Source organism: Eschscholzia californica, unplaced genomic scaffold (genome assembly GCF_041429995.1).
Source record: "Eschscholzia californica isolate CP2 unplaced genomic scaffold, dmEscCali1.0.p SCAF_4, whole genome shotgun sequence".
In the NCBI taxonomy this organism is placed as follows: Eukaryota; Viridiplantae; Streptophyta; class Magnoliopsida; order Ranunculales; family Papaveraceae; genus Eschscholzia; species Eschscholzia californica.
The window spans coordinates 10,746,440-10,772,882 of record NW_028238461.1 but is presented as its reverse complement, the minus strand read 5'-3'; the positions used below and the strand labels follow the sequence as shown (position 1 = coordinate 10,772,882).

Genomic DNA, 26,443 nt, shown 5'->3' with positions numbered 1-26,443 from the left:
TTCGGCTTCGGTTAGAAAGGATCAGTCAATTTTTTTAAGTCTTCAGCTCCCTTAGTATTTCTTTTAATTTGCAACGCATTACGACAGCTTTGCAACAACTTTTCAGTGTCTTGCGACAACTTTGCAACACCTTGCGACAACTTTACAACATCTTGTCACAACTTTGCAGCACCTTGCCACAACTTTGCAGCACCTTGCCACAACTTTACAACTGTTTTGCAACAACTTTGGAGCACCTTGCAACACCTTACAATATCTTTGCAATGCCTTACAACATCTTTACAATGCCTTACAACATTTTGCAACACTTTTGTAAAGGATATTTAGTTTAACCAAACAAAATATAAATATTTGTGTTTTTAACAAAAAAATATAACTGACTTTTTTAATTAAAAGAAGTTTAAAATTAGGTCTTCGATCCAATTTCCTGTAAATTAATTGAAACAATTCAAAAAGATAAACTACCACTTCCAAGATTGAACCCATGATCTCTTAGAGGAGTACTTACCAGACCCTAAACCCTAAACCTTCCTTGTGCATTATTTTAATATGTGATGTATTTCTGCGTAATTAATATTACATATTTGTTTATAGATTATTCATATTTGAAAATAAAAATTTGTTAAAGCAATATTAAGTGTACCCCCTTAATTATTTCATATGCTATATTGCTCATGGTTTGGTCAAATTTTATGTTTTTTAAGTTAAAAATGACAAGTTATATTTTGTTTGGATAAAAATTCAACAATTTTAATTTGTTTGAATAAAAATTTAAATATTTGTGTTTTGTTTGGTTAAAAATCCTAAAATTTTTAAAACTTTGTTGCCATCCTTTTGCAAAAAGTTCAACTCTATAACAAACAGTTGCAAATCTCTTGGAATCAGTTGTAAATTACGAAAAAACTCAAGGTGATCATTTTTCATCTAAACTAAAAATTGACTTGTTACCAAATTTCCCAATTGGAAACAAATATAAAGAGTTAAATGCAGATTTGGAAAATACAAATTGAACAATTATACATGACAATAAAAAATTCTGCAAGGAGATAAATGACACTGAAAAATGATTATATCAATTTAATCCATTAATTCACAATTAAACAATAATTAAGGAAAAGGGTTTAATGAAAACTTTTGAAAGAAAAAGTTTCTTGATCTAAATGATGGAAAAAACCATCCCATGAAAGGATAGAATCAACAGTTGTCTGAGGATCAATCCAAGCTCCACCTCCTTGTTGGAGAGATGAAGTAATTAATTGGTCACCACCCATATCAAACCCACAATTATTCCACAATATTTCAAGGTTTTGATCATGAAAAATTATATTATTATTTGCATCTTCTGATGAGGAAGATGAAGACCCATTAGCTTGATTATCAGATTCTTCTAACTCCTTCTGTTTGATCATAACTTGAGCTTCCTCACATACTTGTTCATCTTCTACCACTCCTTCAGACAGTAAAATTTGTTCATGAGTAATTTTCTTTTCAGTTTTTTGTTCAATGGGTTTATGAGTTAGTGGGTCTAATCCAAGTTGCCTTAATCTTTTCTTGATTCTTGTGTTCCAGTGGTTCTTGATTTCGTTATCTGTTCGACCTGGAAAATTCGAAGCTATCTTTGACCACCTACATAAAAATGAATATTAGATTATTAGTCGATATCGAAGAAACTTATGAATAAAGAATAAGCTAGTTAGTAATTAACAAGAAAGATTAGTGAATGAACTAATACCTATTGCCGAGACGTGCATGAAGTTGGATAATTTGATTCTCTTCCATTTCTGTGAATGATCCTCGCTTAACATCCGGGCGAAGATAATTAATCCATCTCAGTCTACAACTCTTTCCACATCTCATCAAACCTTCATATATATAAAACAAGTTGTCAGGTTGAGTAGTTCTCCATTTTACTAGCTAACTTCAATGGGTCACAAAAGTTAAGATCAAAATTCGACGAATGCTTATATCCAAACATAAATCCGACGCCTACCCTCAAAAGAGAGCGTGGGGTTCTATAATAAAGGATATAAATATATATAGTGAAAGTTACCTGCAAGAGTTGGGACAGTTCTCCAACAATGTATGCCATTGTTAAGGATGAAGTTCATGAGTTTATGATCTTCTTCAATACTCCATGGACCTCTCTTCAATCCAATCTTCTCACAACAAGGTTGTCTACCCATTCTATATCCCCACCACGACAATAGATGATGTGCGCGAAAATGACAGGACTTCAACTCTTCGAAGAGACGATATCTATATATATAATTATAATAAACAATAGTCTAAAGAAGAGAACTTTCTGCAAAACTCTAGCACTAAAATTGTGAAAATGGTCAGAGGAGAATAAATATTGAGAGAGTTGAAGGAAAAAGGAGCTTATAATTGAAATGAGAAAAGAATCTGCCAGTTCATTAAAACATAAAACAAATGTCGATTTACAGGGATACATGATTGAATGTTAAAACCCTAGAAAAGCAAGCTAAGCTAGAAACACAATTTAGTGGTCTTTTTCAGTACACAAAAAAAAAAAATTAATTAAATGATTAAGAAGTGAATTAATAAAGTAAGATAAAAAAAATAAAGACAAAAGAAAACGTGGGTAGTCCTTGTTTTCCAATTTTTATTGGCTCTAAAGTCATCTCCTATTTAGACTTTGAAAAAACAAATAAAAAGTTGGCTAGCTTTTGTCATTAAGAGGCAACTCTTCTTTCTTTTTAGTTTTATTATGGTCATAATTTGGGTTAACTTGGGATAATGATATCTTCTTCTTCCTTGAGATTGAGGTAACATCTCGATGAAGAGTCAACGGTCAAGATCTATCGATCCCATGAATTAAACACAAATACGAACCAATGAAAATTCAACTCTTCATATCATGAAGAACAACCCTGCTAATGGTCTGACTTTCGAGGCTGACCACGGTCAAAAAGGTGACGTGGCTGGCTCCAGTTGCTCAGACTCTTTTTCACTTCTCATGACCTGACCAATCTAGGCTGACCATCTCCACATTTCGGGTCGTGGTCGGCTACGAAAGTCGGGCTATTTAGTGTTTTTGTAAGGAAAAAGTGAGAGAGAGAGATGGTCAACCCTAGAGAAGCTATGAGTTTAAGCCTGTGAAGGTATTAATTGGTTCTAATTAAGACTTGAGTCTAGGTTAAGACTAAACCCATGTACTTAAAATCATTGATTTTCATTGTCTGAATTTCTTATGACCATTTTATGAATAAATGAGTAGTAGACTTTGAATTTGATTCTTTGGTGCATGAACACAATATTTGTTTTCTTGTTCTTCTACAAGTACATCATCTAACTAATCATTTGCCTAATAAAATAGACAAAAATCTAGAGGTGGTTGAGTAGCCATGGAAGTTGCTTTGTTCGATAAGGATTCGTGCTGTTAGGGTTTTCGGGTGTGCCTTCATCTTTTATTTTTTCTTACTAACTACATTATTGCCTCATCTTCTTTGTTTATTTATTTTTCGTATTTCGGGTAAGTTACCTAGTTTCGTAAGCCTATGGTAAACGTTAAACAAACACTAATTAAACTTCTTCAGTATTTATATTAATCGATTAGTATTTTAATCCTAAACAGACAAAAACTCTTAAAGATTATTGGAACTATAATAGAGTTCTTTTTAGTTTTTTTTTTTGTTGAAATAGAGTTCTTTTTTGTTAGTATATATTACTTCATACTATAATAATAAATCAAAGTGAAATACAGGTAGAAGGGTATTTTTGGTATTTATAATTTGTTAATATTCTATATCAATTGGATGGAAGAAAACAAGATAGTGTATTTCATTTAGGGTTTTCTTTGAGTCCTAATGGTTGTCTATATGCCCCATCTCTTATCAGAGTTGATAAGGACTAACATATATAAATACTCTAACAATTAGAGATAAAGATAATAAATATCAGTTATGGTTATCTAAGAATGAAGCTGTCTAATCCAAATTAAGAAACTGATTAAAAAACTACTTAAGAAGCTCGAATGATAGGACCGGTATTTAAGACTTCAATTGGCTCATAATGAGAAGACTATTTTCATTAATTACATAAACTAATCACTGTTTTTTCGATCTTTTGTTGCTTAAGAAGCTCGAGTTATACAGCATAAAGTGTCAAAACAAGTAGGCACAATCACTAGGCGGTAAACGACTACTAATAAGCTAATTAAAACGGTATAATACATTTGGAACATGACGTGTAGGAGGTAAATGATATAAACTATGGCATAATAGGAGTGTTAGCAAGTGATTAGAAGTAAAACCTCACTTGGATTCTTCAATAGACTCCATTTCACTTGTAGAACTGAAGGATGTTAGCTTCTCATTGGCATCCTCGAAAAAGTTCAAACACTTCGCTTACAATAGTTTCGAGATTGTTTCTCGATGGAAGCTGAAAATGAGACAGTAAACTCCATTAATTCAGTAAAAGAAATTCGAACGTAGACAAAAATGAAACCAAATGAAGATTAGTAAATGAGTTTGTCTGATAATGGAGATTTATCAGTCGTGTATATTACCCCAAGAGCTAGCTCAAGTGGTGAGGATTTCTCTCACACTTATAAAGTTGCAACAACTTCCTCCGACAACCAACATGGGACTAACTTAAACTTTACCCTTGACATATTAGGACATGGAAGACTATCTTCCCCTCCGCAAGGGACCTACAATTTTGGTAAACCTAGGTTCTAAAACCATCTGCGGCAGGCCTTCCTTGTCCCCAGGTGATCTTACGCCTCTCACCCCAAAAACTCGCTCATGAGGTGAGGTTTCCCTTACAATTATAATGCGACCACAACCCCCTTCCCACAACCAATGTGAGATTTAACTCCAACAGAAAATCAATTAGTTTCACAACCTTTTTGTGTCTTTGATTGCGGCTTACTACATCACTGCACTAAAAGGCTTATAACATGCTAATGAAATATCTACCCTTACCTAGAGAGCTTATGAAAAAACGAAATTCTAACACAGGAAGAGGATAATAGTATGACAGGTAAAAGAAGATGCTGCACAATATCTATATAACCGTATATGCATTCATTATATTACCATCTCATCAACCTAATCATACAAAATATCAGTATAAAATCTACTGTCTTCTTAACTCTATATTACGTTGAAGTAAGCAAAACCCTCTAACTATATGAGAAAGACACTAATACACATATATTGTTGGAGAAGCCGATAAGAAAACGGTTTCATGTATCTTGGAGAGGGGAGGACTAGATCAAGAAAAAGTAATTTGGTTGTAGTATTGTTTGAGATTGAAGGTCTAATGATGCATTCACAATATGAAGCAGGAAAGAATAATCGAAGAACAATCTAAACCAAGGATTCAATTTTATCTGTAGCAACTAGCAAGTATAATTGATACACCATGAGACTATGCTATAATTCATTGAAAAGGCAATGTCGCGATCCTAATATGCTCAAATCATTCAAAATGCCGACCCAGCCAGACAAATGTTCGAAGCATGTAAATAAGTGAAGTTGTGCAGGGCTAGGAGAACCTATGCCACTCTAAACTCAAAAATTGACCCACACGCGCTTTTAAAGACCAAAACCTTATAAAGAGAAAATAAATAACTCCATGGTGACAGTATACTTTTTAACATAATACGAGAAAGTTCTGTCAGGAGCTCTTTGGAGGCTTCAATAAATTCAGCAACAGCCTCATCAACAATACAGGAAAGCCGTCACGAGTTAGATCACCAGAGAAAGAAAATGAAATGGCATTGTCCATTGAAGAAGATTCAGATATACATTTATATTAGGTACTTTCGGATAAATCTGAAAGTGTTTCACTGAAGTTTGAGGGTTGTCAACTTATCCAGGACAATATTCTGAAATGGCTTTTAGGGTAGTATCAGCCAATTTCCTTTCACAAAGAGTACCACATTAAAAGATGATAAAAATGATGGAATTGTTTCAGTGTAGAAAATCTTCAGTAAAGATGAAATTGTTCCTCTGCGAATCGAATTTCGTCAATCCATCGCTTACATTGAGATTCAATGTTTTTTTTTTCTACCCTTCAAATCAGCCTTCCCTGCCTCGGGTATTTCCTGTGCCCTTCAATGTTTTGATCTGAAAAAGAGAACTTGCTTACACTAATAAAAGAATAGATATTTAAAATTTATAACTAAAGCTACTGACATCAATTTCTATAGCATCTAGCATGAAAAGATGAATTTTTCATGATTGATTAGGGGGCATAAAGACTTAGTCAATCAAGACTGACTTAAGAGGCAGATTTATTATTTAGCCCAAATTTTCACATGATTGAACTTCCCCATAATCTTCATTTTCTCATCCCTTTCACCACCACAACTTCCAACCACGACCACCATGTCCGACCACCACTGCCACCATTCCGAGAATGTCGAATTGTTTCCTGAAATGGGTCTTAACATCGAAAACTCGACCGAGTTAATGGATTATTACCTCATTACCTTTCTTCAGTGTGGCATTTTATCGAACACCTTATCTTCATCTTAAAACTATACTTTTTTTTGCACGGAAGGAAACAGTACCATTTTAAGATACAACCATGAGTGAAACCTTGTCAATTTCCATTTTTGAATTTCACTTATTTTCTCCATTGGCACAAAAAATACTTCAAAGAAAGATCACAAAGTCATCTATTTGAGTTTAATCCGTCTCAGTTTCAAGACATGAAGAATACAAAAGAAATAACATGTCCTGACCATCCCAATGCAATTACTGAATTAGGGTTTTGATTCAAAGATCCTTGAAGAAATCAACCTAGGGTTTTCATGTTTGAAATCTAAGAAGGAAGATGTTATTACCTGAATCAGAGATTGAAATCCAGAAAAGAGAGCTGAAGAAGGAAGTGTACACAGAGTGTAAGCAATTAGGGGTGCCATTATAGGGAGTGCCGTTATAATTTATTATTAACTAGGGCACTAGGCAAATGAAAGTTCGTTAAAAATCTGTTAAGATCTTCTTAACTTTCTCTCAGACTCAAACAACTTATAAATGAGCTCTAATTAGTTGTAATTATTTGAACCGAAATGAAATTGATTTCTTTCTTGGTTTTATATTCTCTTACAACCTAGGGTTCTCCAAACGAAGACGAATCGCACCGATCGATTTTTGGGCCGAAGTGATTACCGTTCGACTCAGTTCGGTCGAAAAACCGAACAACCCAAATCGGTCTGGTTTGACATCGACTTGTTTCTAGAAACCGTCCAAACCGAACCGACCAAACTCTAAGGAAAATGAGATAATAATTTTGTACAGTTAGAAAGTGTGAAACTAAAAAGGGAATTTTTAAAAAAAAAACTCTAATCTAAGTCTTCCATACTATTATCCATCCTCCTTCCAAGTTGTTGTCGCCTTCATCAACCACATATTCGACTTGATTGAAAGGTTTTAAAGGTAAGTCTTTACTAATTTTCTATTTACCACAACCCATTCTTAGTTAGTAACTTAAAATTATAAATTTTGCATTCACACTTCTACTTTTTTTTTGTAATGGTGGAAAAGTACGATGAATTTTTAATTTTCATTTTCGACATATGTAATGGCGGAAAAGTATGATGGGTTCTTAATTTTTATTTTCGGCATATGCAATGAAATGAATAACATTAGTTTACAATTTTCTCTAAATTGTGTTCGGCTAAACCGATCAATCGAACTCAACCGAGCCGAGCCGAACCAAACCGAATCGAACCACGTCGGCAGGCCGAATGATCGGCTCGACTTCGGCCGACGATTTAGTCAAACCGTCACTTATTGGTTCGACTTCGACTCGAGCCAAAACCGAAAAAAACCGATCGTTGCTCACCCCTACTATTTGTTATAGGAATGCAATTGTCTATTTGCTATATAATGGGGGAGAGGAATTGTTTGAAGCCCGTACTTAGGTGAAGATGGTAAAGAAGATGGTGGTGGTAGTAAGGGAGGGAGGGAGGAGAGAGGAATAAGAAGAAGAGGGAGTCTTAAAAAAAAATTAAAGATTGGTGAATTGACGCAGTGAAAAATTCAGAAAAGTTTAGATCTGTGTCTAAAAGTTAGAAAATTCGAAATTCAAAAAAAATAAATGAAATACTTGAATTTTATTGATAACACTAAATGGATTAAACAACTACTGATCTCCTTTACATAGCAATAAGGTTTCCTAAATCTAATCAAATTCGGAATAATACTTCTAAATAAATAAATTTCAGAATCTGGACAAAATAGAAAACTACCTAAAGAAACCTTTTTAAAGGAAAACGTACTAAAAATAGATTTTGTTTACTAAAAGTCTGTTTAGAGGGCCTAAATGACGGAATTCGCCCCCCCAAAGTGGTCCACGAGTGGCATTAGCCACTATGAGAGTAAAAAAATGTTATTTCGCACCAACACTCAAAGTTTCGTCCAATTCCGACACCCGTAGCTTCGATTTTGCCCATTTCAGAGGAGGCCCTGGGTCATAGCGACCAAAGCGGTCGTTTTGGCCCCAGGACTTTGAAGGGCCCCAAAGCCACAGATAACTAATATAAGACGTTTTAGCCTAACATTTTTCATTGAATCCAAAGTGACGGGACGGCTGGCCTCCTTGCTAATGACATAGACGACCTAGGATTGAGCACAGGAATCCACAAACCCTCTCTTTTTTATTTATTTTTCGTTTTGCCTCTTCTTTTTCTTTTTTTAATAACATATACAATATTTAAGTTGTGTGTGTTCAAAAATATTTAAGTTTTCATTATTTGTCATTTTTTTGAGCTTAATCATTTTGTTTATCCAACATAAGCATGATTCTAGTCTCATTGATTTATTGAGTATTTATTTTGTGTTTTTGTGTGTTCCTTCTTTCATTTTGTCTGTTTTTTTTTCATTGTAATGACGTATACATTATTTAGGTTTTCATTTTGTTTATATAACGCAAGCGTGATTCTAATATCATTAATTCGATCTAAAATCAATTATTAGTTGCACTTTTGTACAATATATACTCTTTTAGTTCCATTTTGTGGACTTTTACTTCTATACTTAATTATCATGAACTAAAAGTCAGATTATGTGGAAACGATGATCTTTCTATTCTTTTTCAATCAAAGTAAGACATAACAATAAAAAAAACGAAGCAACAATTATATAACACAAACACTTTTTTTTTTTTTTGAGAATACAACAGAAACACTTGAACCATCAATAATACATCATAACTTATTAACAAATTTATTCGCAAATAATAGCGGTCGAGACAAAAATAGAAAAAAAAATACGTGAATGAGAAAAGTGAAAAGATTCTCCCCAAAATTTAGACCCGTTTATTGCTTGCAGATATATTTCAACTGAATGACTGCGTTCTTACTAAAATTTGTTAAAAAAGATCTTAAAATCATAAAGAAACATTCATTTTTTTCTTAGTCAAATGGGACCTCAACTCTATAGTCCGCTTTGGGCCTCGTATAAGCTAGGGCTGGCCCATTTAAATCGTCCGCCTTTGTTTTTGGTTGCATTGATTTATTCCATGTATTTTTCGGCCAAATCCTCCACATCATTGAGGGTTAAAATATATTTATACTATCGAATTTGACTAACATAATCATGATTTTTGGAGCTAAACTGGAAGATTGAACAAATATGACGGCAAAATTTCCAATAGCTCACAAATTGGAATTAGCCCTACAAAAAATGATGGAATACAAATGACAAAATGTGTCATTAATGGGATGTGGATGCTAGATATCTTCCCTGTTTCTCTCTAACACCGTTGAGCGAATTTTGGACATTTGCACTAGATGTCAGCCAAATTTCACTCAACTTTTCGGGCATTCTATCTACGTTGTTTATAGTTTCGGTTCAATTACTTTCGTGCAACCAAAACCCCACTCATTAAATTGTATATTAGAATCAAACGAAAGATATTAAAAATAACTTAAAAATAACAGAAACGAAAAGAACCTATAAAGAGAAATGAGTGAGTTGGGACAAAAGGGCATTAGTTGCCACTTTCACTACACACCAAAAACGTCCAACCATGAAAAAGGTAGTAAACCAAAAAACAATTGATACTAGTCCACAAAGAAGGCTGTAAAGCTTACGTATAAAATAGTCCTACTTAAAAAAAAAGTATTATCTTCTCCATCTTCTTAACAACTACTAGTCCCACATTGAATCGGTCTACTTAGAAACAATATAGATAGGCATTATTGATTTTATGAGTCATGCATGTCCTCAATTTTCTAGAAATATATGTAGAGATATTTTATGAAATAGGAAACAAGGAATTATTTTTGTTATGAATAATGTTTTCAATTTTCGTCGACTGGTCATGAAATTCCTGAGGAAGGGTTCACTAGAATCCCTTTCTTTCGCCCAACTGTAAGATTGAGAGAAGGTTAAAGTTTTAGAGAAATAGAAGAACATGAATGAGCTTTTGAGAGAGAGAGAGAGAAAAGAACATGAATGAGCTTTTCTAAACATAGGAACCAACTCACAAGTACATAATGATCGAGCTTTTCAAAACATAAGAACCAACTCACATGGTTAGTAAATGAGCCTATGAAGCAAAGTAAGCAAAGTTAGGTTCAACTTTACTTTGAGATCAAAGATAAATAAAAACAAAGTTAAAAGAGAAAAGCTTTAAGTATGGATAGAATCATTCCTCTCATGAAAACAACTACTTTTGTCTCTTTTATTTTTTAATAATTTTATTAGTAAGCCTAAAGAAACTGAATAATTCTTAGTTAGGTTATATTTTGCCTGAGAAGTTTAACACTTGGGCTATCTAGCGATAAGTTTAGAAAGTGATGAACGATATGAGATATTGTAGTGATATTTATACAACAAAATACAATTCTGAAAATTAAATTTTTATGAAATTTAAAAAATACTCGTTGAACTGAACTATAGAACGGTATAACAAAAATCTAGCGAGTAAAAACGAGTCTCCCTCAGCGTCACTCAAAGTCTTTTGTTCTTCCAATTCCACATAAAGTATAAACTATCTTTTACTAGTATCAAGGCAAGTATGTCTTTATATCTTTCAACAAAAAAAAAAGTATGTCTTTATATAATTTATACAAGGTGGTGATTCTTTTATACTTTTATATTAGTCACAAATAAAATATAAAGTAAAACCTTACAAGCTACCATTTGTTTATAAAAATAATCGAACAATATACTGATGACATTAAAAAAACATTATAAATAATATGTCTGCTAACCGATCAACTTATCGTTGTTTCATTATTAATATCATATATTTAAATATAATAGATACCGTAATTAACACAGGAAGGCCCTAACCTAGGAGATTGTTGAAAATAAAAATAATACTAAGTAACATTGTTATTAATTAAACAATAATATTAAATGATTTCCATAGTTTCTAGGGCAAATTACAAGAAACTTTTCAATGAACAAATAATATGTACTTTTTTTTATGTCCCAAAGCCATGATATGAAGCAACATAATGTTTGTAAATAATTTGTTGAAGGGACAAATTTGGAAAATTGAAGGGAAATATTGTTAATGAAATATCTAATTTGAGTAAATTTGGACTTTGAATCTTCTTCAATACACCAAAGAAAAACAAAAATGGTGAAAAAACAAAGGTTAGCTACTCCTTATTAACTCTTTGACTTTTAATATAATTAGGCAACTAATTATGAGTCATTTTCTTGTTTTTTTCTTTAATTGCAGGCGGCTTTAATAATCTAGTGGAGCCCGCGAAGAAAGCAAGGCTGTGTCATTTTTAGAGACTAGTGGATATTTTCATGTAGAGGTAATACTCCTTGATAGAGATACATAGATTTTTTTTTTTTTGTTATAGAGGAAATATATTAAACAACAACCATGTTATTACAGTACAAATGTCGAATAAAATAGGGAACATCCTCCCAATAACAACTACTATTAGAGTTACGAGCCTATTTGGCAAGAGAATCAGCTATAACATTAGCCTTACCCTCATATGCGAAAAAATAACTTCTTTAAAATTCTCAAGCATCTTCTTGATTCTGGGAATGTGAGCTTTGGAGTACCAATGAGTGAGATTTTTGGCGTCCATGAGATGGTTGATAATTGATAAGTTATCACTTTTTATGTGTAGAAATTCCACATTGTGAGTAATGGCCCAAGTAATACCTTCTGCTATTGCTAGAATTTCACCTTCTTCCGCATTTCTAGATTTGGTGATGGATGTGTATTCATGAAGAAAAATTCTGCTTTATCGTTATGAAATATAATACCAATACCCGCGGGGTCTTTAATGTTAGTGAAGGAAATATCAGTATTAAGTTTAATAAAGGGTTGATGGGGCGGTAGCCAGACGACCATCGGCTTGGTTGGTCTAGGAATACCTGTATAGTCAATAATTATAGTGTGATTTCTGGCGGAGATAAGAATTTGATTAACTACCTGTTTGAGAGAGGGGGCCTCTCTCTGGAAGGAAAGATTACAGCGCGCTTTCCAAATATGCCATAAGATATTTGCCTGCAGAACTCTTTGATTTTCACTGACCTTATAGTTCGTATTATTCCAAGAACAAATCTAGTTAAAAACAGAATCAATGTTAGCAGTAATAGTATTAAAGTAAAACCAAATACTATGAGCAAAATAACAGTGGAGAAGAGTGTGGTCTAAAGTTTCACTGGACCCGCAACAGCTACAGTTGATAATATTGCCGATGTACTTACCAATTAAGTGACGGACTGGGAGACTAGAGGCGCAACATTTCCAGATGAAGAGACTAATACGAGGTATGATAGGAATAGTCCAAATGAACTTCCAGGGCACGACTGTGTTGTTAGTAGTGCGACTCCCATTGATGAGTTGGTTGTATCTAGACTTCACCTCATACTTACCCGATTTGGTAAGGGGCCAAATTAACTGATCTGGACCCTCAGAGATAAGGGGAATAGCCGAAATAAGACTAAAAGCTTCATACCCTAGCACCTCAATAATGAGCTTTCATTCCAAGAGTTATTAGAAATCAACTGATCTACAGTCACAAGGTTAGAGTGAGTAGGATTCGGAAGAGGGGTCAGAAGGGAAGGAACCCAATTATCCGTCCAGATGTTAATCGGGTGACCATCATGAACCTCCCGTAAGGATAAGGGGGTAATATTATTTAGTTGCCTGTGAATAGTTTTCCATAACCAGGAATGGGAGGGGCGAAGAGGGCCCGGAGAGGAAGAATTAGGAAAATATTTGCTTTTCAAGAATTTAACCCAGAGGGTGTTTGGCTCCGTTCGATAGAGATACATAGATACTTGATAGAGGTGGATATTTATCGTTATTGATTCATGTTATCTAACTGTGCAAATAAAGATAGATTAGTCGGTCAAGGGTTCGAGACACGGAGTCATACCCCTTAAAGTATGCTGACATTTACAAAAGAAAAAAGATAGATTAGTCTAAGAATGACCTCTAGGCATTTAAGTAGTCTTTATTGTCTATGAATGCCCTCAAAAGGATTTCATCATGATAAGGAGAGTACGAATGCCTTCAAAACGATTTCATCATGATAAGGAGAGTATGAATGCCCTCAAAACGATTTCATCATGATAACGAGCATATACCATCCTTATGATGTATCCAAGTCATGTGATGTAGTAGTTGTACGATGGATATACTCCTTCTCTTTCATTTGTTTGTAATTTTGGAGAATTCAACTTATTAAAGACATGTTCTTTATTGTTCACAAATATAAAGATTTTTCTTGAATTATCTTCATTTAGTATAAATTATTTTTCCTAACTAAAACTCGTGCGAGGAGGAGAGGAAGAAAAAAATGTGAATCGTTTTTCAAAAATTAAGTTCCCCATGAGATTTGGTTAGAAGCCCATTCATTACCAACTTTCACATAAGTTTTGCTGATAATCTCATCTTCTGCAGGTGAGGAAGGGCGTGTTCCACCAGAGACGAAAAAGTTTACCAGATCTTCCAAGGAAGGGATTGTGAGTAACTGGTGGAACAGGTGACAATTACCAGTTATTTTAAGTTACCAACTCCACTTTTCGTGCTTATCACATCTTTGATGTATCAATGCCAATGTAACGACTATCGTAGATCGTAATCAATTTTCAGAAAGAAAAGGAATTCTAGGGAAGCAGTTGCATCTAATGTGTACTCAAAGAGTCAAAACTCTAAAAACCATGTAATGTGTTAGATTGTACTTTTTTTTGGCCAGTGTTTTGGGGAAATCAACAAAGTTTCCGGGCCAATAAGTTTTGGGTGGAAACAAATTTATTTTGTTTCCTCCAAACATCACCCTTTCAATTTTTATTTCTTCTTCTTCTCCTCTACCTCAACTAGAACTACGCGCGACCTCCACCGGATTCCAACGACTTCTACAATTAACGTCGGCAACCCTCTCTCTCTTCGTCCCGCCTTTCTCTCAATCTCTTCTCCCTCTATCTATCTCTTCTCTCTCCCTCTCTCTCTCTTCCCACTTTTCTCAAAGGAGGGAAGAGAGAGAGAGAGAGAAAGAGAAGAGAGAGGGGGAGAGAGAGAAGATGATGAAATCGCCGGCTGTCGCCGGCAACATCCGGTCACGCGACTTTCTGCCGGCGACTTCTGAGGTGCGTTTGGTTTGCTTTTTTTTAGCTTTGCACCGTCTTTCCCGAAAATTTTTCTGCTTTCCCCAAAGCGGTGGGCTTTTTTTTTTTGTTGTAACTCTAAAAAACGAAAAAAAAAAACAGAATGACAAACGTTTATAAAGATTGGAGGAAGTAGTAGTTCTTTTTAGTTTCTCTAAAAACATAACCGCATCCCCATTCCGCATATAGACCGATACGTCCGGTCTATCCAGCACGTACCCCCTCTCCTTCTCTCTCTCTACCTCCTTGCCTATCTCCTCTCTTTCTCTCTCTACCCTTCCCCTCTCTTTCTCTTCTCTCTCTATTTCGCTGTTCATCTGTGTTTTTGGGTACCCGGAAAGAAGAAAGCACATGAACTTGCGGCAGGAATAATACTAATGAAGGATAGAAGGAAACGCGAGGTTCTATCATGGAACAAGTTCTTCATCTGGACTATTTTTATGGTTTTCTCTTGCGTCCTCTTCACTGGCTTCACCTTCTCCACCTTCCGAATCTTTCGAGGTTAGAATTTCTAAAAACTTTCCTCTTTTCAATTCGTCATATATTATACTGCTTGTTGATTTTACTGTTAATATTTGTTTTGGGTATTCTTCAATCACAAACTTTAATTGAATTGAAAATTATTGAATCTGATTAATTCTGTTTCTGGGTTTTGTTAAAATCATTGTTTAGAAACATGGGTTCTCTTTAATTTTCCTTATTTGCCTGTTTCTAAACAAAGCCCCTCTGAAATTTAACTTTTATTTCCTTGAATCTTATATCGTGATTTTGTATCTAATCTTATTCAATCCAATCTAGTAAAGTAATTATTAGTTGCTAATCTTAATTAGTTTTATTTTTGGTTCAAATTATTTTGAACAGAAGCCTTTCACCCAGTTCTGGTACCTCCATGGAGAAATTCCGCCATTAAAGCCGTTTCAGAAGAAGAATCTCTTATTTCTCCGGTCATCGAGATACGAGAAACGATCATCTTCCCTGATCAAGTCTTAATTTTACTTAAATACCCTCCTTCAACTCCTTTATTTACAAAAGATGACCTTGACTGTAATTATATTCCCCCAAATTCATCAACTCAACCTAATCTCAATCTCCCACCTTCATGGATAGATGACAACACAGATCTCAATCAACAGTATATACGGTGTCCGATTCATCCACGTGGCTTCACTACATCCATCTCTTTGAAATCAGACGGGCGACTTTTCCTTCCCAAGGGACCCGCTCATAGTTGGGATTCCTTGGTGTACGAATCAATAATTGACCGAGACAATACCACAATTGTTTTCGTCAAAGGTCTTAATCTACGGCCTGAAAGACTCGGTGAATCCTCGAAATACGAGTGTGTATACGGCTGGGATATATCGAAGCCGAAATTGTTATTGACATCTGAAGTTATATCTGTGGCTCAAGAAATTGTTCGTTGTAATACACCCTTGAGTGTATTAAGTAGTTTGGAGAAATCGGTTAAAGTTTCGGTTAGGGTTAAAGGCAGGGGTATCTTGGGAATTTTACGTTCCGTGGCACGACCAAATTACTTGCCGGAGTCTGACAAACTCGCCGGACAGAAGCATGAAATGTGTGTTTGTACAATGGTACGGAACCAAGCTAGCTTTTTACGAGAGTGGGTCATGTACCATTCAAGAATTGGGGTTGAAAGGTGGTTCATATATGATAATAATAGTGAAGATCCAATTGATGAAGTAATCGGGTCATTATATGGATCCGGTTACAATATAACCCGACATTATTGGCCTTGGATCAAGACCCAAGAAGCAGGTTTCGCACATTGTGCATTACGTGCCCGTGACTCTTGTGAATGGGTTGGGTTTTTCGATGTTGATGAGTTTCTTTATTTTCGATCGAACATGAATTTACATGATGTCATACGGAATGAAACGACAGGGTTTGATCAGATCGGTGAACTACGAGTACCGTGCTATAGTTTTGGCCCGTCGGGTCTAAAACGGGCACCCGAACAAGGTGTGACTGTTGGGTACACATGTAGATTGACTAGTCCTGAAAGGCATAAGAGTATAGTAAGGCCTCAAGTATTGAATTCTACATTGATAAATGTGGTGCACCATTTTCATGTGAGAAATGGATTCGGGTACATAAATGTGGATAGAGGGGTAATGGTAATAAACCATTATAAATATCAAGTTTGGGAGGTGTTTAAAGAGAAATTCTATAGAAGAGTAGCTACATTTGTGGCTGATTGGCAGAACAAGGAAAATGTGGGATCCAAAGATCGGACTCCGGGGTTAGGCACGAGAGCGGTTGAACCGTCGGATTGGTCAAGTCGGTTCTGCGAGGTAAGGGATACCGGAATTCGGGATTGGGTATTGCGGGTTCTAGCCGACCCGAATACAAATAGGTTACCATGGCAGGATAATGAAGATAATCCTTTGATTAATGAAGAGTAGAAGAAAAAGAACAAGTTAGTGTAGAAAAGGGTTTTCTTTATTTTGATGTAAATTAGTTTTTCTTCTTTAATAGAGAGAGAGAAAGTGGTTGATAATATTTGGAAAGTTGGGATTTGATTCTTTTGTAGATACACAAAATATAAATAATATAGTATGGATTTTCCATCTCTTTACCTTCTAGTTTTCAGTTACAAGTTTATAATAATCTATACAATAAGCAAGCAAAATATCTCCTTTAGAATATAGCATCCTCTTCGGTCACTAAGATTATACTTCCTACTAAACATATCCTACAGGGGTTGAGATTAAAATTTCCAATTTTCTTCGAGAGTTAAGAACTTGAAATTATTCCAAAGATTAAGATCATAGAATAAAATACAGTTATACATGTTGGTGATTTTATTTAGAAGGTTCTAAGATTATTATTTTAAGACCTTAATCGGTGAATTTGATATACAAGATATAGGAAATAGGAAGTGATATTGGATGGCTTTTGGTATAGGAAGAACACTATTTACTAAAGGCAGTGCATTAAAAAAGTCAATTTATGTATTTGCTCTTCCTTTACCAAATTAGTTTAAGGAGGGCGCTATAGGATCATTTAATAAATAGTGCCAAAATAGAAGGACATTTCATAAAAATCAATAAATAAATCTAATATTTTCTTCACTTGTAGTTTCTCTCACATAGCAACCAAAACCCTAATATCGTCACTACTATCAACATCACCATTAGTATTAAAAAACTTGCAAAGTTTACTATAACTATAGTCTTAGTTTCGAGGTTTTAATGATGCCTCAAGATCTCATGGATGAGGAACCACCGTTAATGAAGGAGGCAACCTACATCAAGAAAGAACTTAAACGTAGACATCGACTTAAACGAAACAATCGACTTAAACAAGGACATCGACTTAAACGAAGTTATAGACTTAAACGAAGACATTTATAATTAAGATAATATGTCTCAGGTAAAGAAATATCATTTTCTTGTCTTCTTCTATGATTGAACAAACATTTTAGGGTTTTAGGTTGTTTTTTTTTCGTAAAGAATTTTCGGTTGGATCGACTGAAAAAGACAACAAATTTCGGTAGGGTCGGCTGAAAAAGACAACAAATTTCGGTCGTAACGGTTGAAAAAGATGACAAATTTCGGTTGGGTCGATTGAAAAAGATAACAAATTTCGGCCGGTCCCGCTGAAAATAGTAATAAATTTCGGTTGAGATGGCTGAAAATAGTCTGATGGGAGGGACCAAAGTATAAATTTGAGATATTTAAAAAAAATGTTTATCCCTCCCTATTCTAAAAAGAATACTCTCCCTATCTAATGCACTGCCTTTGCTAAATAATGCTCTTCCTATATCAAAACCCTATTGGATTTGTAGTTTAAGAATCGCGTGATTTTGTTTATGCTCAGTTGATTAAGAAAAAGAGATGATAGATATTCAATTTGAAACTATGAAATATTGTGAGCTAAGTGTTTAGTGGAAGGACTAATATCACATCCCTCGTCAAAGAGATACACCCATAATCTTTTGCTCTCCTCAAACTAGGAGCTTGTGGATTAGAAAATACTAAGTAGATTTGAGAATTAAATTTGTTGATAATTTTGGACAAACTTGAGATGAGTTAATAACTTTCCAGAAAGTAAAAACCCAAAAGGATAAAGAAAAAAAAATTGTACAACTTTTTATAAAGTATGATGGATGTAAACTTAAATCTTAAATATAGATATAGAGTACACCTACTTGCTAGGCTTGAGTGTGATAAAGTCAAGTTTTTTAACTTAACCAAGAATCAGCCTACTAAAACTTATTATCTAAATAAAAATGGCATTGTTGAAGAGGGATGCAAATCATTATATATCATTCTCACATCAAACAAATAGAAGTGGGTATTTAGGAATGCCAACAAGTCTTGAGGGCATTAGCCACACTAAGTCCATAACTATCTTATTACGGCATAATAATAATGTCATCTTGGGTCAACACTCGATTTTCCAAGTGGTTGATAGTGTTAGCATTAATTCTGAAATCATGGAGATGACAAGTATTTTTTCCCAACGGAAGTGAAATCCATGATTGATTGGACTTAAGTTATTTAAGGTATAAATAAACTGATTTGATGGGCTTTAGGCCACTAGTTTAGTGGGTTTTAGGCCTGGTAGTTTAGAATATTTAGTTTTAGGCGTTATAGTGCTTATCACGTCTTGATCTTGTATCGACACTTTTAGAATGACTTCGTAGAATTGTAGTCAACCTTCCAAGAAAATAAAATAAAATAATGGCATCTTGGAAACGACCGGCTTAGATCAAAACTTCTACTTAAAAGAAATCACAAAGTTATAACTCAATTTATCACCTCATTTCCTATATGTATAAGTAGTAATTCTTTAACATAATAATGCTATCAGCTTACGAAATTATCCATATGTCCTTATAGTTGTTAACACAAAAAGAAGTGTTCTTTTTGTCTTTTGGTTTAGATATTGTTTTCTACATTCACTTTTTTTTCTTCGTCATGGCAACCAAAGTTGTAGACTTCTAGCATGTATTATAATACACATGTTAGTGTTTATCTCAGAAGTGGCTGCCCCTAAGCGAAAAGATAATATATAATTTTCAACTCCGGTCCGACACTCATGTATAGCTATGGCACGTGCTCGTGCCTCGGCTCGAGCTCCAATGAATCACAAATTATCTTAACTCCAACTCCATCTAATCACAAGGCACATACTCTTTCCCCAAGCTCTAGCTCCCATGAAGCACAAGGCATATAATCCTGCCCCAACTCCAGCTCCCATGTATCACAAGACACATGCTCCTGCCCAAGTTGTAGCTCCCATCAAATATTATTTTTATGCTTGGATTTGGTTTCTTGATTTCATTAGATGTTAGGAAAGCAAATTTTTGTTAGTAATAAGTATTTGATTTTAGTGTAGTGAAAATATCCATGAATGACTTGGATAGTTTTCTTTGTTGGGTCTTTCTACTGTGTGTGTCCTGAAGGCACATGCTAAGTCGTTAATTCGATCTTTTACCTATTTAGTATTTACTTGGGTGTCCTCGTCAGAATAGAGGAACCATACTTTATTAACGGACACCCGTCCCTAACCCAACACTGAGTTTGTACAAGCCACCATCATGTCCCATTGGCAGTGGCGTGGCTGAGAAAAACGGGGCCCGGTGCGAAGTTTTATTTGGGGCCCTTCGATAATATAAGACGAAAAAATTTCTTATACGTATCATAGTTTTTTTTTGTTGAAGTAGTAGATATTATTAGCTTAAACCAAAAAGTTATTACAATATTTATCAGCAAGCATAAAAGGAACAGTATTCCACACTTTACAAGTATTCTTCTTTCGCGCCCATTTAGCTAGGGTGTCAGTGAAGGGGAATAACCTAGTCAGGGACGGAACCAGAAGTTTTGTTAGAGGGGGGGCCGAACTTTTCTAGTCATATATTAAATCGAAAAATTTATATAATAAATCTATGCAAAATTACCACCTAAGAATATCAAAGTCACAAAAATTATGAAACACAAATAAAAGAAATAACATGAGACTTTTTTTATTTAATGTATCAAAATGTATTCAAAGTATCATTCAGATGTTACATATGATAGGAAAAAGTAAGAAATAAGTAGTCTAATAGAATAAGGATTGATCTTTTTTTATGTCACTTTTGGATCGTCATTAGTAATTTCACGGCTCGCTAGCCATTTGAACCATTATACCTATTTAAAATAATTCTTTTATATTAGTTAAATGTAAAGAGATGGAGAGAGATAGATATAGAGAGTCTTCTCTCCCCTCCCTTTCTCTGATAATAACTCTCTTCTAGAGAGAGAAACCGTATAGTTCTTCGTTTTGCTCCGGCGAAGGGTTGTCTCTTCGTCGAAATCTCCATATAGTTCTTCGTTTCTTGCCCTAATTTTAACTATTATAATCATCCCAGTAGAATTTTTGGAGTATAGACGCAAATATTGGTATGGGAACAAAATCAGATCCACCAATATCGACAATTCATCATCTGACTAACCATTATCAATTGTCATTGAGGGAGGAGGAAGTGAATAAAAGTGGTGGATTCTTAAGGAGATTTCGTCCATTGACGAAGATTGATGTTTCTTCCATTGATGAAGATCGACGATTTGGTAGTTCTCCATGTATAGTATGGCACCACGAGTCGTCCATGATCTAACCGATTGCAAGTGCAAGGAAGAAGAGTTTTCGATTGTTTCTATTTATGTTTTAGTACAATAAAAATTTATGAGCCGGATTGATTTATTTTACGATTACAGATATGAATAAACATATAAAAAAGAAACTGAAATAAGTTGATTGAAACTTGATGTAAATAGAAGTGAACAATCAAAAAATAAATTGAATAAGTTAAAGAAACAATGGTGGCGCACTAGAGTTCTAAATTCTCTAATACATAACCATAGAGTGCATGCTTAGGTTATCGGGTAGAAAGAATTGTGTCTGTGTAGGGGCGGTTTGGAAATAGGGTTGTTTAGATTAGGTGACAAGGCATTTTGACTGGGTAGGAAATAAGTTGGGCTAGGTTTCAAACTTGCACTGGGTTTGGGTTGCAATTAAAAGGGGGGCCATATACTTTAAAAGGAATGTTGTGGGTCCCTGCATGGACTTAAATGAGGAGAACAATGTAAGGGTCAGGGGGGCCAGGGCCACTCCTGGCCCTTACATAGTTACGTCCCTGAACCTAGTGTATCTCATACACCTAATTGTCTATTAGTGTTGGTAGCGGAATCTCAAACATCATATGTTTAACACTAATTCCAGGATCTATACATGAACATACCAATGAACTAGATTGGAAAGAAGATTACCTCTTAATCGCTTTCTCACGAACTAAATTCCGATCAGTATTCGGAAGATAAGAGCTCCAAGTGTAGCTCCTCTACTTGAGACACCGAATAATGACTTGAACTCCCTCCTTTCAGTCAGCTAGGACCTTCTTGAAGGTTGAGATGAAGAACTCCTTCTTCTTGACTAGATACTTGAGAAAACTCCTTTTCTCTCTCTCTCTCTGAGATGTATATTCTGAAACTCTTTCAGACACTCAGTTGTATGTCTCCCTCTTTAGGTTGTATAATTAGGTATATATAGAAATCCCTAGAAGAGGTATTAGACTCAAACTAGGATTCCATAAACCTAATTATTAGGCAACACCCAAAATACCCTCCATTGGGTCACTTAAGTGTGGCCGGCCAACATAGCCCTTTATGGGCTTCCTTGGCCGGCCCACTTAGGGCCTAGCCGGCCATCACATGGCCGGCCCTATTGCCTTGGCCGGCCATCACATGGCCGGCTCCCTAAAGCCATTCCGGGCCTCCCTTTTGGGCCCGGATATGTTTATCTCTTTCGGACTTCTCCGAATCTTTCTGGACTTACCAATAACGGATCCAATCCACTTATTTGCCATTATCCATCTAGTCAATTCTCTCCGTTCAAATCATTATTCTGTTGTGTAACCCTTGTAGGATCCGGTCTATGTTAGCTGCGAATCAACTCTTGATTCGACGATCGTAGTTGGCTTCTAGCTAAGCATTACGACCCCTAATTGGACCGGACTAATGATCTTCCGAATAAGGTCATTAAGATCCTAATAGCCAAATTGCACGCATTGCATCCTTGGTCGAAGGACACTCCTTCGGAAGGATACCATTCCTTCAGACTTCAGGCACCATATCCTTCAGTCAGCACTGGAGTTGAGCTTCCTCTTCGTGTAATGAAATGTCACCTCTTCAAAGTCCCCCTACTTAACTTCTTGATTCTTCCGACATGAATGAGAGATTGCCAGTGTATCGAGTGTCTTTTATTCTTGAGATGTTTAACGATATTAATGTTGTCGCTTTCGAGGATTATCTTCGTGTGGTTGTTAGCTTTAGCCCATTCCAAACCAAATAAAATTGCCATAGCTTCTCCTTCTTCACTGTTTCTAGCCCTGGTTGATTTGACATTAGCTGCTATGAATCTCGAGTCTGCATTGTGTGCGATGAAACTGATACCCGCATTGGATGATAGGTTAATAAATGATGCATCAACATTCATTTTAATGTAATTCACCGGCGGGGGCTGCCATTTGCCATTGACGCTTTGACATATACTCCTGCCATGAATTATAATTTTAGGATAATTCTCAATCATTTTTATGATATGGTCAAGATTGTTAATTTCATGTTGGAAACAGTGATCACATCTCACTTTCCATAAAACCCATAAAATAGTCGAGAAGTGAATATTATTCACCGTGTAGCTCATATTAACATTCTCTTCCCAAGAGAAGATCCAGTCGGCGATAGACTTAATATTCACAGAAATGATATTATAATTAAACCATATATTTTTCGCCAATTCGCAATGTAATAACGCATGTTCTATAGATTCCGTAGAATTGCAATTGGGGCAGGTAAAGTTATTATTTATATATTTACCAATTCTTTCTCTAACTGGAAGAACTTGGTTACAAATTTTCCAAATAAACATCTTTATCCTGGGAACCGCAGGGAGAGACCAGATAAACTTCCAGTCTTGTTGATTATTAGTAATCTCACTATGGTGGTTGCTGAGGTCTGGATACATAGATGCAACAGAGAATTTACCCGAGTTAGTGAGCTTCCACTTAATCTGATCCTTTCCTTCACTATTAAGTGAAATAGCTTTGATAAGATTACAAGTATCCTCGTCAAAGTTGGATCTAAGAATTTCATTATCCCATTGATTGTTCCTGATAAGTTGGGCCACTTTAATAAGATTGGATTGGTAAACATTCTGAACCTGACCATGAATCCCCGGTATCCAGTTATCAGTCCAAATTCTGATGTCGGTTCCTGTCTGAACTTCCCAAATCGCCAGATCTTCTATACGGTTACAATGCTTTCGGATCGTCTTCCAATTCCACGAATGGTGAGGTTTAGCTGGGCCCGGATTGACCTGACTTGGATAATATTTAGACTTTAGAAGTTTAACCCACACCGATTCCGGTTCCGTTTTGAGTCTCCATGCCAGCTTAGACAGAAGAGCTTCGTTGTCTAGCTCAGGGAGATGAAGCCCAAGACCCCCAACTTTCTTAGGAGTGCAAATATAAGACCAAGCCTTAGTGCAAATACCCTTAGACTTACCCCACCAGAATGTCCGCTGAGCGGCCTTGATGCGTTTGCTAATTCCTTTCGGGATGGCAAAGCATTGCATCTGATATCGGGGTACAGCCGCTGCTATGGCCGATAAGACCACAGTGCGACCCGCCTGTGAGAGATACGAATGGTTCCACTTGTTTAGTTTATTTTTTATCTGCTCCAGTATGTCCTTGAAAACCTTAGTTTTCTGAGCTCCTATGAAGAGCTGGGTGCCGCGATATTTCTCTGAAGTGGAAGCGTATTTAACTTTCAGCGTGCGCATGATAATTCTCTTAAATTTAGGGTGCGAGTTCTTAGAGTAAAAAATGTTAGATTTCGCATAGTTAATCATCTGACCTGAAGTATCACTGAAATCCTGTAAAATGTTCTTGAGGTTATGGATATTATCAATCGTGTTCCTGCCAAATATAATGCAATCATCTGCAAAAAGGAGATGGGAGATCTCAAAATCAGCTTGAGAGGTCGGAAAGCCCAGAAATCTATCTTGGCTCTGGTTCATGTTGAGTTTACGGCTAAGACCTTCCATCGCCAAGGTGAAAAGGAACGGGGAAAGAGGATCTCCTTGCCTAATACCTCTGGTCGGATAGAACCTACTCCCCGGTCTCCCATTAATAAGCACCGACATAGAGGAAGTAGATAGGCAAGCATTAATCATATTAATCCAGTGTTCAGCATATCCTAATTTCCTCATAATGTCCGTCAGAAATTTCCATTCAATTCTATCGAACGCTTTCGACATATCCAGCTTGAGACCGAAATAACCCGTAGGACCTCTCATCTTCTTCGTAGAGTGAATAATCTCCTGACCGATAACGATGTTGTCCGTAATTTGTCTACCCGGAACAAAAGCAGCTTGGAAGGGGGAGATGATAGGGTTTAAGGTATATTTAAATCTCTCTGCGAGCAATTTGGTAATGATTTTGTAAGTGGTATTAAGGAGACTGATAGGACGATAATCCGCTGGGGTTTGTGGGACTTGAGTTTTGGGGATAAGGCAGATATGAGTATGGTTGATCTCAGGTGGAAGATAGGCTGTTCTGAAGAAGTTCTGCACCAGGTCATAAATATCATCATTCACCGTGTCCCAATTTGATTGGAAGAAGAACGGGGGGTATCCGTCCGGGCCCGGGGCAGCGTCTTTCTTGAGACTATGAATAGCCATTTAATCTCTTCTCCATCTGGAATCTTAGTAAGATCTAGGTTCTGACTATTAGTAATAGTAGGCGTAAAGAGGTTGAGAGTATTTTGATCTTCTGTCGGATTAATCGACGTATTGATCTCCAGAAGATGAGAGGCAAAAGTGTCCTGAATGTCTCTGATCTTCTCCTGCCAGTCCCCATTCTTATCTTTGATAGACGTAATCCTGTTATTTCTGTTGCGAGTAATAGCCTGGGAATGAAAATATTTAGTGTTTCTGTCCCCTAAAGTTATGAAGTTATTTCTAGACTTCTCCTTCCATAAACTCTCTTGTCTATGGAAGAGTTCCTCCAGCTCCTCATTAAGAGCATTGGCCTCTTCTTTAGAGATACTATTCTGAAGCCTAACCGTAAGTCTATTTATGCTATTATCGATATTACCGAAGACCTCTTTATTCCACTTAGTGAGCTGACGACTAAGACTCTTAAGGTCTCGCTGAATGTTATTTGGCTGCCGATGATTCCTGATGTACTCCCATTTCTCAGCAATGTAGTTGAAGCACTCAGGATGGGTCATCCAAGTTCTGAGAAACTTAAACGGTTTGGGTGAGGTTTGACTAGCATCCCTGTTGCCTAGCAGGATAGGAGAATGATCAGAACCAACCACATCTAAATGAGTTACACCATGGGAGTGGAAACGTTGCAGCCATTGAAGATTCGCTAAAGCTCTATCCAACCTCTCTTGAATAAGATTTTCCCCCAATTGCTTATTACTCCACGTATAAGGGTGACCCTGGTAACCTACATCCAAAAGACCAAGCTGATTGATAATATTGTTAATTTTAGGCATATAAGAATTAGTCCCTTTGGTACCACCACATTTTTCCATCGGATCAAGGATAGAGTTTAAGTCGCCAATGATAATCCACGGATTATTTTGGTTCCTGTTAATATTAGTGAGAGTTTTCCAGGGCTTCAGTTTATTTTTGTGGTAAGGGACCCCATAGAATCCTGAAATAGTGATGGGTGAAGGCCAATTAGAGTTTTTGACCTCCGCTTGGATGATATTATTGTCGGAATGTTGAACGGTAAAGTCAAGATTATGCTTCCAGTACATGGCAAGCCCTCCTGCTTTATTAATCGGATC

At 35.9% G+C, this 26,443-nt stretch overlaps 3 protein-coding genes and 1 long non-coding RNA gene across 4 annotated transcripts; 1 reads left to right on the top strand and 3 right to left on the bottom strand.

Moving 5' to 3' along the window:
* Window positions 1-1,051: 1,051 nt before the first annotated feature.
* On the bottom strand, window positions 1,052-2,264 carry LOC147542595 (transcription factor MYB20-like). The gene is made up of 3 exons (XM_086637481.1): window positions 2,051-2,264; window positions 1,733-1,862; window positions 1,052-1,626 (listed from the first exon to the last, which is right to left on the bottom strand). The coding sequence occupies exons 1-3, from the start codon at window positions 2,181-2,183 to the stop codon at window positions 1,122-1,124; spliced, it is 768 nt and encodes a 255-aa protein (XP_086493607.1). The 5' UTR covers window positions 2,184-2,264; the 3' UTR covers window positions 1,052-1,121.
* A 1,758-nt stretch (window positions 2,265-4,022) lies between these two features.
* LOC147542594 (uncharacterized) lies at window positions 4,023-6,851 on the bottom strand. Its single transcript, XR_015223955.1, has 3 exons — window positions 6,453-6,851; window positions 5,617-6,095; window positions 4,023-4,401 (listed from the first exon to the last, which is right to left on the bottom strand). It is a non-coding gene; the product is annotated as an uncharacterized LOC147542594 (long non-coding RNA).
* A 7,822-nt stretch (window positions 6,852-14,673) lies between these two features.
* Window positions 14,674-17,161, top strand: LOC147542593 (glycosyltransferase family 92 protein RCOM_0530710-like). Its single transcript, XM_086637077.1, has 2 exons — window positions 14,674-15,074; window positions 15,435-17,161. Exons 1-2 carry the CDS (start codon window positions 14,951-14,953, stop codon window positions 16,994-16,996), a joined length of 1,686 nt encoding a protein of 561 aa, XP_086493203.1. The 5' UTR covers window positions 14,674-14,950; the 3' UTR covers window positions 16,997-17,161.
* Window positions 17,162-22,760: 5,599 nt separating this feature from the next.
* On the bottom strand, window positions 22,761-26,185 carry LOC147542592 (uncharacterized). The gene is made up of 2 exons (XM_086635316.1): window positions 25,310-26,185; window positions 22,761-25,208 (listed from the first exon to the last, which is right to left on the bottom strand). Exons 1-2 carry the CDS (start codon window positions 26,183-26,185, stop codon window positions 22,761-22,763), a joined length of 3,324 nt encoding a protein of 1,107 aa, XP_086491442.1.
* Window positions 26,186-26,443: the final 258 nt, after the last annotated feature.

Coding starts and splice junctions, on each gene's coding strand:
- LOC147542595 (XM_086637481.1), bottom strand. CDS start 2,183: ATGGGTAGACAACCTTGTTGTGAGAAGATTGGATTGAAGAGAGGTCCA. Junction 1,863..2,050: donor AACTGTCCCAACTCTTGCAG/GTAACTTTCACT, acceptor ATATATATGAAG/GTTTGATGAGATGTGGAAAG. Junction 1,627..1,732: donor CATGCACGTCTCGGCAATAG/GTATTAGTTCAT, acceptor ATTTTTATGTAG/GTGGTCAAAGATAGCTTCGA.
- LOC147542593 (XM_086637077.1), top strand. CDS start 14,951: ATGAAGGATAGAAGGAAACGCGAGGTTCTATCATGGAACAAGTTCTTC. Junction 15,075..15,434: donor CACCTTCCGAATCTTTCGAG/GTTAGAATTTCT, acceptor TATTTTGAACAG/AAGCCTTTCACCCAGTTCTG.
- LOC147542592 (XM_086635316.1), bottom strand. CDS start 26,185: ATGGAAAAATGTGGTGGTACCAAAGGGACTAATTCTTATATGCCTAAA. Junction 25,209..25,309: donor AGATTAAATGGCTATTCATA/GTCTCAAGAAAG, acceptor GACCTGGTGCAG/AACTTCTTCAGAACAGCCTA.